Source organism: Monodon monoceros, unplaced genomic scaffold (genome assembly GCF_005190385.1).
Source record: "Monodon monoceros isolate NGI ecotype Baffin Bay Population unplaced genomic scaffold, NGI_Narwhal_1 Super_Scaffold_15, whole genome shotgun sequence".
In the NCBI taxonomy this organism is placed as follows: domain Eukaryota; kingdom Metazoa; phylum Chordata; class Mammalia; order Artiodactyla; family Monodontidae; genus Monodon; species Monodon monoceros.
The window spans coordinates 9710472-9723461 of record NW_021703771.1 but is presented as its reverse complement, the minus strand read 5'-3'; the positions used below and the strand labels follow the sequence as shown (position 1 = coordinate 9723461).

The window sequence follows — 12990 nt, the reverse complement described above, 5'->3', positions numbered from 1 at the left end:
AAAGGTGAGTATAGATAGAAGATCTGTTATGTCTCTCCACACCATGGTGGATTATCTTGCTACCGCTGGGGTGCTTACATCCTGCTTTGAAGACCGTTACTCCAGATGGCTACATAAAAAACCTTCTATTGCACAGTTCTCATAGATCATTGTAAATGAATAAAGATTGGAGAATGAAATATGAATTCTAATAGGACTTCCAATCTCTTTCCTTTGCCCTTATGTCAGCCTCTGAATTTGATTATTAAACTGTCCTCTGTTTTTTAGGTGGAGAAAGTAGTATTGCAGGTGACTTCTGACATTCATAAGGAGTATTTAGTTTGACATTTTAGCTCTAAGATTACATTTCTGTTTTTTCTTCAGATCTGAATCATGGAGTTTCTATTGCTGTTTAATATTTTAAAAGAGTTGTTTAAAAATCTGGGATTTAGTAATCAAGGTTGATAACGTATTCTAGATGGAATTTTAGCTGATCGGATACAGATCTAAACATAGCATGAACATAGCTGTAGCTTATCCTAATTATGCCTGTTTTTTTTTTTTTTTTTTTTTTTTCAGCTCTCTTCACAGAAGTCAGTGCCATGGGTACCTATGCTGAAATCACTAGCACTTTGGGCTATTGTAGTTGCACATTTTTCTTACAACTGGACTTTTTATACTTTATTGACCTTATTGCCTACTTATATGAAGGAGGTCCTAAGGTTCAATATTCAAGAGGTAAGAAAACATAAGTATCTGCTTCTTATAGAGAGTATACAGAATTTGTTTTTAATCTATGTGAGACTCAGTTATTTTGCATCTTCCATTTTACTCTGATATACTAAATTCTAGAGACTGCTCTTTTTAGCCTTGCTTGTTCCTTTCCTCTGTGTGTGTTAACTCTTGATTCAGAGTATCTTGGCTGGTATCCCCTTTAACTGTGAAGGTCTTACTAGTCCCCAGGAACATGCCAGGATCTCAGATGATAAATGCAGGTGGTACCATATTCCCTTGGGATGGTAGCCCGACTCTGCTGGGAGTCAAGAGGGGTGTTGGGAGACACAAGGTTCTTGTACAGAAACCGCTCTGCAGTGTTATCCAGGTGTTGGCAGAGCTATAGTTGCAAAGCTGTGTAAGACAGACCCCTCACTAAAACTGCCAGTTCCTTCTGAACTCATCAAACTGAGGCAATTCCTATTATCTCTATGTTGACGGATTTTGTCTTTAAAGAGATTGAAGAAAAACATAAAGAGAAAGAGGCACAGTTTGTAAGTAACTTTGGTCGTGTTTTTGCCTTCAAAATGAAGGATAAATCAAAGATGTGAATGTTAGCAGCTAAAATGATAAAACTCTTAGAAGTGTCCATCTTTGTGACTTTGGGCTGGGCAACAGTTTCTTACATATGACACCAAAAGCACACAATGACCAAAGGAAAATATAGATAAATTGGGCTTCATCAAATTGAAAACTTCTGTGCCTCAAAGGACACTATCAAGAATAAAAACCCACTGAATGGGAGAAAATATTTGCAAATCATATATCTGATAAATATATAAAGAATTTATACAACTCAATAATAGAAGGATAAATAACCCAATTTTTTAAATGGGCAAAGAATTTGAATAGACATTTCTCCAAAGATATGCAAGTGACCAATAAGCCCAGGTAATGATGCTCAACATCATTACTCAGTGGTTTGCACAGCAAAGGAAACCATAAACAGGATGAAAAGACAACCCTCAGAATGGGAGAAAATATTTGCAAACGAAGCAACTGACAAAGGATTAATCTCCAAAATATACAAGCAGCTCATGCAGCTCAATATCAAAAAAACAAGCAAGGGTCTTCCCTGGTGGCGTAGTGGTTAAGAATCTTCCTGCTAATGCAGGGGACACAGGTTTGAGCCCTGGTCCGGAAAGATCCCACGTGCCGCGGAACAACTAAGCCTGTGCACCACAACTACTGAGTCTGCACGCTAGAGCCCGCAAGCCAAAACTACTGAGCCCGCATGCCACAACTACTGAAGCCCGTGTGCCTAGAGCCCATGCTCCACAATAAGAGAAGCCACTTCAATGAGAAGCCCATGCACCACAACAAAGAGTAGCCCCCGCTTGCCACAGCTAGAGAAAGCCTGCGCACAGCAACGAAGACCCAACACAGCCAAAGCTAATAAATTAATTAATTTTTTTTAAAAAATAAGCAACCCAATCCAAAAATGGGCCGAAGACCTAAATAGACATTTCTCCAACGAAAATATACGGATTGCCAACAAACACATGAAAGCATGCTCAACGTCACTAATCATTAGAGAAATGCAAATCAAAACTACAGTGAGGTACCACCTCACACCGGTCAGAATGGCCATCATCAAAAAATCTACAAACAATAAATGCTGGAGAGGGTGTGGAGAAAAGGGAACCCTCTTGCACTGTTGGTGGGAATGTAAATTGATACAGCCACTATGGAGAACAGTATGGAGGTTCCTTAAAAAACTAAAAATGGAATTACCATATGATCCAGCAATCCCACTACTGGGCATATACCAGAGAAAACCATAATTCAAAAAGAGTCATGTACCACAATGTTCATTGCAGCTCTATTTACAATAGCCAGGACATGGAAGCAACCTAAGTGTCCATCGACAGATGCATGGATAAAGAAGATGTGGCACATATATACAATGGAATATTACTCAGCCATAAAAAGAAACAAAACTGATTTATTTGTAGTGAGGTGGATGGACCTAGTGTCTGTCATACAGAGTGAAGTAAGTCAGAAAGAGAGAAACAAATACCGTGTGCTAACACATATATATATGGAATCTAAAAAAAAAACGTTTCTGATGAACCTAGGGGAAGTACAGGAATAAAGACGCAGACGTAGAGAATGGTGTTGAGGACACAGGGAGGAGGAAAGGTAAGCTGGCAGGACGAAGTGAGAGAGTAGCATTGACTATGCTGGTATATACACTAGCAAATGTAAAATAGATAGCTAGTGGGAAGCAGCTGGGAAGCAGCTGCACTGCACAGGGAGATCAGCTCAGTGCTTTGTGACCACCTAGAGGGGTGGGATAGGGAGGGTGGGAGGGAGACGCAAGAGGGAGGGGATATGGGGATATATGTATACACATAGCTGATTCACTTTGTTATACAGTAGAAACTAACACACCATTATAAAGCAATTATACTCCAATAAAGATGCTAAAAAATAAATAAAATAAAATTGGTTTGCCAAAATAAATATATATATATACAGAAATGGAACACAAAACCATAATGAAATACCACTTCACACCTATTAGAATCAGAAAACCAAAAAATAACAAGTGTTGGTGAGGATGTAGAGGAAACGGAACCCTCATACATTGCTGGTGGGGATGTGAAGTGGTGTTGCCATTATGGAAAACAGTTCGGCAATTCCTCAAAAAGTTAAACATAAAGTTATTATTATGACCCAGAAATTCCATTCCTGGGTCTATACCCAAGAGAACTGAAGACATCTGTGCACACAAAAACATGTACAGGTACATGTACACAAAAGTTCATAACATTATTCGTAATGATGAAAATGTGGAAACAACCCAAATATGTATCAGCTGGTGAATAGATAAACAAAATATGGTATATTCCACAGTGGACTGTTACTTAGCCACAGAGTGGAAGCCCTGGAAGTAAAGCAGAAGCCTGGGTGGTGAATGTGATGATTGCAAGGCTGACTGCACAACTGCATTGGTCACAAGGACTTAGAGCTGTCAACAGTGTTAAAGTGAACTGTTCCATCACCTCACTTCCAAGGCATGCTGAAAACATTGGCCACATGGACCGAACCTTAAACGTCACCCAAACAGCTAAGCTGTGAAGAACTCCTCTACTTACTTTTGAAAAAAGAGATCCTATATACTTGAAATATATCCACCAATTGCATTGACAGAAGTTAAACTGAAATAAGGCTTTACCAATAGCATGGGACGGATTTGTTGCAAGCAACCTTGCTTTTCCTAAGCTCTCTGTTAACAGAGCCTGTCTCCTACTGTAGTGACAAATTGCATGCAAATTTAAAGATCATTCCACTAATGGTTCTATTTGCAATTTTCCCAGGAGAACTATAGAAAGAATGAAATATCAATAGCTTACTGGTAATTAGTATATGTACTTAATTGCCTTCATTTATTTATTTATTTTTTTTTTTTTTTTTTTTTTTTGGTTCGCGGGCCTCTCTCCGTTGTGGCCTCTCCCGTTGCGGAGCACAGGTTCCGGACGTGCAGGCTCAGCGGCCATGGCTTATGGGCCCAGCCGCTCCGCGGCATGTGGGATCTTCCCGGACCGGGGCACGAACCCGTGTCCCCTGCATCGGCAGGCGTACTCTCAACCACTGCGCCACCAGGGAAGCCCACGTTTGTTTTTTTTTAACTGCATGTTGATTTTGCATACTTTCATTTCGGAACAAAATAAAGAAAAAAAACCACAATACACAACCTTCAAACCCCATGTCAAATGTGGAAAGGGGGGCTTCCCTGGTGGCGCAGTGGTTGAGAGTCCGCCTGCCGAAGCAGGGGACACGGGTTCGTGCCCCGGTCCGGGAAGATCCCACATGCCGCAGAGCGGCTGGGCCCACGAGCAATGGCTGCTGAGCCTGCGCGTCCGGAGCCTGTGCTCCGCAACGGGAGAGGCCACAACAATGAGAGGCCCGCGTACCGAAAAAAAAAAAAAATGTGGAAAGGGATAGGACTTGAGGCCCTTGTATCCTGCCTTAGACAGAAGGACAAAAATAAAACCACTAGACGTCAGCAGAGGGAGCCAGGTGGGTCAGGGCCACTGGGGCTGCCGCTGGGGGAGCCATGGGGACACTCTACGGAGGGAACAAAGTCTGCAGGTAGCGCTGTCACTTCATCCTCATCAGTGCCCGGGCCCAGCTCGATCATGCAGTAGAGGCGGTTGGAGCAGGTCTGGGGATCCTCAAGCGAGAAGCCGGAAGAGAGCAGTACAGTTTCGAGCAGCACCTAGACGGTGCTCACTTTAGAATAATTCATTAAGCTATACATTTGACTTATGTGCTTTTCTGTATCTGAATTTTATTTTATAATAAAAAATATTTTTAAAGTAAATAAATAAATGAAAACTGTCCCGTGGGGGAAAATCCATAGGCTAATAGGAGGACATCTTCTCTCACTGAAGCTACAGCCCAAGTCCCAAAATAACATTCAAGATTACCCTGAGCATACTGCACTATGGGAGCTCTGGTTCCCTCTGAGACAGGCTCCCTGGGACTGCATTGAACTGAATCCCATAATCCTTAGAAAAATCAGACTTATTTGCTGTATTATATAAAAATTAACAGAATACTGCTCTGTATCTCCTTTGCTTTCATATGGTGGTGGATGTGTGTGTGTGTATATGTTGTTTTGGTTCTTCCTCCCTCCATAATTAATTCCGGATCTTCTTATTCCTTCCAGAATGGGTTTTTATCTGCAGTCCCTTATTTAGGCTGTTGGTTATGTATGATCCTGTCTGGTCAGGCCGCTGACAATTTAAGGGCAAAATGGAATTTTTCAACTCTATGTGTTCGAAGAGTTTTTAGCCTTATAGGTAGGTAAAAATGAATCAGGTTTGGTTTTGGTTTACAATTATTTACTGTGTTTACAAGGCAAGGCAAAATAAAAATGATAATAGTAGTCATTTGTTCACATATTAAAACAATATATTTTAATGCATGTAGTGCATGTCTATACAAGATGGTTCTTTTTGAACGATGCATTTTGAGAATTAAGATTTGTAATATCCTATTATATCTACCATACTCTTGTAACTATAAAAAAATGGCATGCTTTGCTGAATATCTTTCCCACAATTTTTTTTTAATTTATTTATTTTATTTATTTATTATTGGCTGTGTTGGGTCTTTGTTGCTGCGCGCGGGCTTTCTCTAGTTGCAGTAAGCGGGGGCCGCTCTTTGTTGTGGTGTGCGGGCTTCTCATTGCGGTGGCTTCTCTTGTTGCGGAGCACGGGTTCTAGGTGTGCGGGCTTCAGTAGTTGTGGCCCACGGGCTCTAGAGCGCAGGCTCAGTAGTTGTAGCGCACGGGCTTAGTTGCTCCGCGGCATGTGGGATCTTCCCGGACCAGGGCTCGAACCCGTGTCCCTTGCCTTGGCAGGCAGATTCTTATCCACTGCGCCACCAGGGAAGCCCATCTTCCCCAGAATTTTAAAAATCACTTTGTTTTCAACTCTAAGTTTGCAATGAAAATAAGATTTTTAAGTCTCCATCCCTTTTCTATTTTAAATTTCAATCAAAAATGTATACTAACATTATTATATCAAATGAGGAGCTATAAATCAAAGCTGTAACTCAAAGGAAGCTTAAATAATCATGTGTTTCAGAGTCTGATTTCAGAAAAGTGAATTTTAAAACTATGTAGGACAGGGACTTCCCTGGCAGTCCAGTGGCTTCCGCTGCAGGGGGCACGGGTTTGATCCCTGGTCTGGGAACTAAGATCCCACATGCCATGTGGCGTGGCCAGGAAATAAATTTTTAAAAAAACACAAAAACCCGTGTAGGATAATTATTCGAGTAAGTAGAGACCCTCAAAGTCACTGATGACTGTACTTCCATAATTACATTGTAAAGGGACCCTATTCAATGTGATTCTGAAAACACCTTCTGAGCACCTGCAGCTACAATGTGCTGTCCAGTCCCACTGCTTACTGACCTCGACTCTGGAGAAATTTTTCCACATCTACAAGTGAAATAAATCCCTTTAGATTTAATTTGATTTTTTCTTTTTTGGCTTTCTGTGGACCTGCTCTGTCTTGTACAGTAGCCACTAGCCATATGTGGCTGATTAAATGTAATTGAAATTTAAAAATAAGTTCCTTGGTTGCAGTATATACAAATACAACATTTCCATCATCACAGAGGGTTGTTGGATGGCACTGCTATTGACACAGAGAGAAAACAGCAGCCCACTCGTTAGGTCCCTTCCTATATTACTTGTATTTTATGCTTAACTGCCTGTAATAAACTCCACGTATCGTTTTCAGTTGTCAAAACCTAGATGGAGTGTTTTTCTAACTTTATCCAGCAAAGTTTATTATTTAGTTTATCTTCTTTGGTTATGTGAACTTTGAATCACATTCTGTATCAACTATTGCTTCTCTCTAGAACCATATTTTTCAGTCATTCTCTTGTTCTTTTCTTAAACATTGTAGAACTTTGAGTCCTGGTCACACGTAGATTTAATAACATTGCATAGTGAGATTTTTTTTTTTACGTTTTATAATAGTTGCATTAATCCTATATGTTTTCCAGCAATTTTTTTTTTCATGAAACTTCTTTAAACTGAGTCTTCTAGGCAGTATACTGTTTCTACAGTAGATGGCAGTAATATCAAATCTCAGATTTATACTATATTAAAGAGCAAGCAAATATTAATGCTGGGGCTTCCTTTTTTTCTTTTTATAATTTTTTCACTCCAGGAATGATTGGACCTGCAGTATTCCTGGTAGCCGCTGGATTTATAGGTTGTGATTATTCTTTGGCCGTTGCGTTCCTAACCATATCCACAACACTGGGAGGCTTTTGCTCCTCTGGATTTAGCATCAACCATCTGGACATTGCTCCTTCGTGAGTACTGATATATAAAGATTCGTTCTGACTGACTTGAAACTATTTTCTTTAAGTGTGGTAAAATATATATAACATAAAATTTGCCATTTTTAAGTGTATAGTTCTGTGGCATTAAGTACATCCATTCACATTATTATGCAACCATCACCATGATCCATTCCAGAACATTTTTATCTTCCCACACTGAAACCCTGGACCCATTAAACACTAACTCCCATTCCCCCCGCTCACGCCCCAGCCCCTGGCAACTGCCATTCTACTACTTTCTCTCTCTATGCATTTGACTACTCTAGGAATGACACCACACAGCTAGTAAATGATAGAGCCACAACTTCCCCCTAAAATCTTACTTTTAATCCCAGAATTCTTTCTACAGCTATTTCTCTGGAAATATTCTTTGGGCCTGTGCCAGTTGACAAGGTAGAGGAGGGGATTATGTAAATATTTTAACCCAGGGGATTTGATGCACTTAATTTTTTTTTAAATAATGAATATGAATTTATTTTTGGAGAAAAGACCAGTGGTCTCCTGCCACCTTTCCCCTACCCCCAGTTCTTCCCACCTAGACTACCACAGAATCTTCTGATTTCTGTTAATCCTTGTCTCCCATCCCTTCAATAAATACTTCTAAATAAGCTCCAACAAACTGATGCTCACAGAGCTTGAGTGGACCTTTGAAATCATTCTAATCCAGTCTCTCGTTTTATATAAGAAGTCCAGGAAGGCTCCATAGCATCGGAGATGCTTAACTCTGGGCGGAGTCCTATCTGCCGCTCCATAATGCTACAGGGGCTCATTCTCGGCCTGTGGTCCACTGCCATTTCCTCTCCATCCATCTGAATCCTTTCCAGTTCATATCCCAGTTCTTCATTAAGCCTTTCCAGGCCATTGTGCTTTTTTCTCTTCCTTTTCTCAATTTACAATTTTATGCTGGATACCATACCTTAATTTGTAATTATTTCTAAATGTAACTCTTCTCTTACCTCCCCAATTTGCATGTAAGCTTCCTCAGACTGAGACATCCTGTATATCCATATCACAGCTTCTGCAGAAGGAGAGGCACCCCCAGTCCATACTTGCTGAGTGGTTGATTTATCTGATCATACTAAGCAAATAGGAGCTTCAGTGCTACATACCCTTAACAGTGGGGAACCAAAGAAAGAAAACCATTTGAAACAAAATGTAGCCTAAGCAAAAGCTCTAGGGCTATAATCTTTGAGAGTTCAGGGCCCAAGTCTGTCTTATTAACCCCAGCAGTACCAGCACCTGGCCCTGTGCTGGGCCATGGTCAGTGCTCAGTCAATCAATTACATGAATGGAAGAATGAAAATAGACTTTCATATTCAGTACCATGTCAAAATTCTTTCTAAAACGCTATTTGTGTGTTGACCTTACTGTGTGTCAGTCAACACTTTTCTTTAAAGCTCTTTCTTATGAGAAATAAGAAATAAGGGAAGAATTTTGTGAACTTTACAAGGTGGAAAATGTTTGTTAAGTATACATATTGGTGAGTTAAGAACTGAAGGAGTTTCGGACTTCCCCGGCGGTCCAGTGGTTAAGACTCTGCGCCTGCAATGCAGGGGCATGGGTTCAATCCCTGTTCAAGGAACTAAGATCCCATATGCCGTGCAGCACAGCCAAAAAAAAAAAGAAGAACTGAAGGAGTTTAACATAAGGAAAGAGAAGAAGAATAGTAAATTAACTTGGAAAGTAAATTAATTAATTTTTTTTAAAAAAGTAAATTAATTTAATTTACTTGGAAAGTAAATTAATCTCAAGAGAACTTTGTTAAACGTAGTGAAAGCTTGAAAGATTGAATACAAACCTAACTGAAATAATAAAGAGCCCATTGAAGCGGAAGGAGTAAAGGTGTAAGATGCCATTTCCGTGGGGACCAGGGCGAGCCCACTGCCCTAAACAAATCTCTGCTCGGGCTTGAGGCTTGGACTTGAGATTTACAAAGTAGAGAAAAGGATTCAAGGAATAGGAAATAATTAAAGGACTGTTCCTTTACGCTACTGATTAGAAAAGGAATCTGGAAAGGATTTCCCTTGAAATAAGTTAAGCAAATGACATTGTTCTTATAAACTATGAGTGTGTGGTTTATAGAATCATAGAAAGTTAGAAGTGGGAAGGATTTAGAGTATTCTTGTCTCTTACTATGCCGACTGTGGTCCACGGAGCAGTGGCATGATTGTGCAAAATGCAGATCCTCAGGCATCTCCCCAGACTTACTGAACTAGAATCTGCATCTTTAGATCCTCAGGGATCTAAGGGATCCTTTAGATCCCTTGTACCTTTGAGCGTGAGACCCTGGTCTGGTCCAGTTCTCTGATGCATACAACAAACGTTTAGAGAGTACCTGCTATACCTTCAGTCCTCCACGTGGTGCTACAGAAAATAAAACCCAACTCCTGCTCGCAAGGAGATTAGTCTAGTTAGGAAAGAAACAATAAAAAATAAACAATTGTAATATATTATGATGCTAATTAATTCTTTCAAAAAGTAATTATCAAATGCCTACCAGCTACCAGCCAAAGCAGCACAACTGTGGCCTGTGGAGCTCTTAGTCTAGGGTGGTGGACACGAAAGAAATAAAAACCAACTTTTTGAAGAGAAAGTTGAGAGAATATAGTAGGGGGATATAATGCAGATCAGGGAGCAAAGGAAGGTCTCTGTGAGGAAGTGATATTTAAGCTAAAGTCTGAAGAATGAGTAAGAAGTTAGGCAAAAAGGAAGTAGTATTCCCGACAGAGGAATTTACATGACAGGAAGAAGAAACTGGTGTGTGTCTTAGTCTGCTTGGACTGACAGAACAAAATACCATAGACTGGGTACCTTAATCAACAGAAATTTTCTCACAGTTCTAGAGGCTAGAATTCCAAGATCAAGGTGCCAACACAATTGTTTTCTGGTGAGGAGTCTTCCTGGTTTGCAGAAGAGCTGACCCCTTGCTGTGTGCTTACTCGGCCTTTCTTCAGGTATGCGTGCATGGGTGTGTGCAGAGAGGGCAAGAGCTCTGGTGTCTCTTACTCTTCTTATAAGGGCACCAGCCCTGTCAGATTAGGGCCCCACCCTTGTGATCTCATTTAACCTTTATCACCTCGTAAAGACCCTGTCTCCAAATGCAATCACACTGAGGGTTAGGGCTTCAACGTATGAATTTTGAAAGCACGCACTCAGTCCAGAACAGTGTATTTCACGTAACTGAGAGAAGATCATTTGTGGCTGAGATGCAGGGAAGAAAGCCACTGGGGAGTAAGCAGGAGCCTATAGTAAGCGTTTTATATTGTATCCAAAGCAAGTAAGAAGTGACATTCTCTGTATTTTAAGGCCACTCTGTGAGGACAAATACAAGTGGAGAAAGCCAATTAGGAAGCTATTGTAGTAATCCATATAGGAGGTGATGATGGCCTGGAATGGGGATAGGAGATGTAAAGAAGTAGATAGATTTGAGGTCTTTGTGATTACAGTAGGTGGGACTTGACAGTAGATTAGACCTGAAGAGCGAGGAAGATACCAAGGATGATGTATTTTGTATTTTGCGTGGGCAGACAGTTGTGCCGCTGACTGAAACTGGGATGTCTGGAGGAAGAAGAGTCTTGGGGTAAGATAAAAAATTTCACAGGTTGGGGCTTCCCTGGTGGCGCAGTGGTTGAGAGTCCGCCCGCCGATACGGGGGGCGTGGGTTCGTGCCCCGGTCCGGGAGGATCCCGCGTGCCACAGAGCAGCTGGGCCCGTGAGCTGTAGCCGCTGGGCCTGGGTGTCCGGAGCCTGTGCTCCGCGGCGGGAGAGGCCACGGCAGTGAGAGGCCCGCGTACCGCAAAAAAAAAAAAAAAAAAATCACAGATTAAAATTTTTTTTTTAATATTTATTTATTTAGCTGCGCTGGGTCTTAGTTGCAGCATGTGGGATCTTCGCTGCAGCGTGCGGGATCTTTAGTTGAGGCATGCAGGATCTAGTTCCCCGACCAGGGATCAAACCCGGGCCCCCTGCATTGCAAGCGCAGAGTCTTAACCCCTGGACCGCCAGGGAAGTCCCTTAAATTTTAGATATTTGTGAAAAACGTTTAGAAAATAGTAGTTGTAGGCAGTTTGACATTTGGATCTGGAACTCAGAAAATCAGTCTGACCAGAAATGAAAATTAGGGAATAGTAATCCACATTTCAGAGTTTTTAAAGACAAGGATTGCCTGGTGAGAGACAGTAGAATGACAAGATGAGTGATCCCCAGGACTGGGTCTTGACAAATATGTAGAGACCAGAAAGAGGGGAAATAACGAGACAAGGAGACCAAAAAGGAGCAACCAGGGAGATAGAAGGAAAATCAAGAATGTGGTGTCAAGGAAGCCAAGACTATCCAGTCTTCAGTTCAAGAATGAGAGCTGAACAAGAGATAAAGGTGTAGGAGTGGTCAACATATGAGTAGTAGATGAAACCGTGGGCTTGGATAAAATTACTCAGCAAACTGTGACGAGAACCTTGGGAATCCATTAAGAGAAAGAAGAGCCTGATGCAGAGATAACTGAGAAGGGGGCTTCCCTGGGCTTCCCTGGGCTTCCCTGATGGCGCAGTGGTTAAGAATCTGCCTGCCAATGCAGGGGACACAGGTTCGAGCCCTGGTCCAGGAAGACCCCACATCGCGTGGAGCAACTAAGCCCGTGCACCACAACTACTGAGCCTGCGCTCTAGAGCCTGCGAGCCACAACTACTGAAGCCCGCGTGCCACAACTACTGAAGCCCGTGCGCCTAGAGCCCGTGCTCCTCAACAAGAGAAGCCACCGCAATGAGAAGCCCGCGTACCGCAACGAGGAGTAGTTGCTCGCCGCAACTAGAGAAAGCCCGCATGCAGCAAGGAGGACCCAATGCAGCCAAAAGTAAAATAAACTTATTAAAAAAAAAAAAAGACTTACATTTTCATTATAAAAAAAAAAAAGATAACTGAGAAGAAGCAACAGGAGAAGGATAAGGAAAAATAAGTAGAGATTAGGATCCCCAAAGGGAAAGCTTGATCAACAATGTCAGATGCGCCAGAGAAGCCAAGTAAAATAAGAACGAACGTGTTCCTTGGATTGGACAACCAGATGGAGAAGTTCATTAAAGATCTTGGTGACAGTGCTTCCAATGGAGGAAGGAGAAGGAAGCTAGGCTGAAGGTAGCATACAGCAGTGGTTTCAGAGTGTGATCCTTAACCCATCCACATCAAAATCAGCAGGAGTGCTTGCTGAAAACAAAGCAGAACTGTTGATCACAGAACTAGGAATCTGCATTTTGTTGCCCCTCCGTGTTGTCCTCATGGACATTAAAATTTGAGAACCATTGCCAATAAACAGCTGTTTCAAAACTATTAACCATGAAGGGAAGGAAAAGAAGCTAAAGATGGACACGTGCT

General features: G+C 41.5%; 1 protein-coding gene across 4 annotated transcripts in view; it reads left to right on the top strand.

Annotated features, from left to right (window-relative positions):
- The window catches only part of SLC17A5 (solute carrier family 17 member 5), a 58781-nt gene that overhangs the window by 31328 nt on the left and 14463 nt on the right, over positions 1-12990 (top strand). For all 4 annotated transcript variants that reach the window (XM_029224028.1, XM_029224031.1, XM_029224029.1 and 1 more), the window contains exons 7-9: positions 559-717; positions 5432-5564; positions 7449-7596. In XM_029224028.1, coding sequence (XP_029079861.1) covers positions 559-717; positions 5432-5564; positions 7449-7596 — 440 coding nt within the window. The remainder of the gene's footprint in view (positions 1-558; positions 718-5431; positions 5565-7448; positions 7597-12990) is intronic.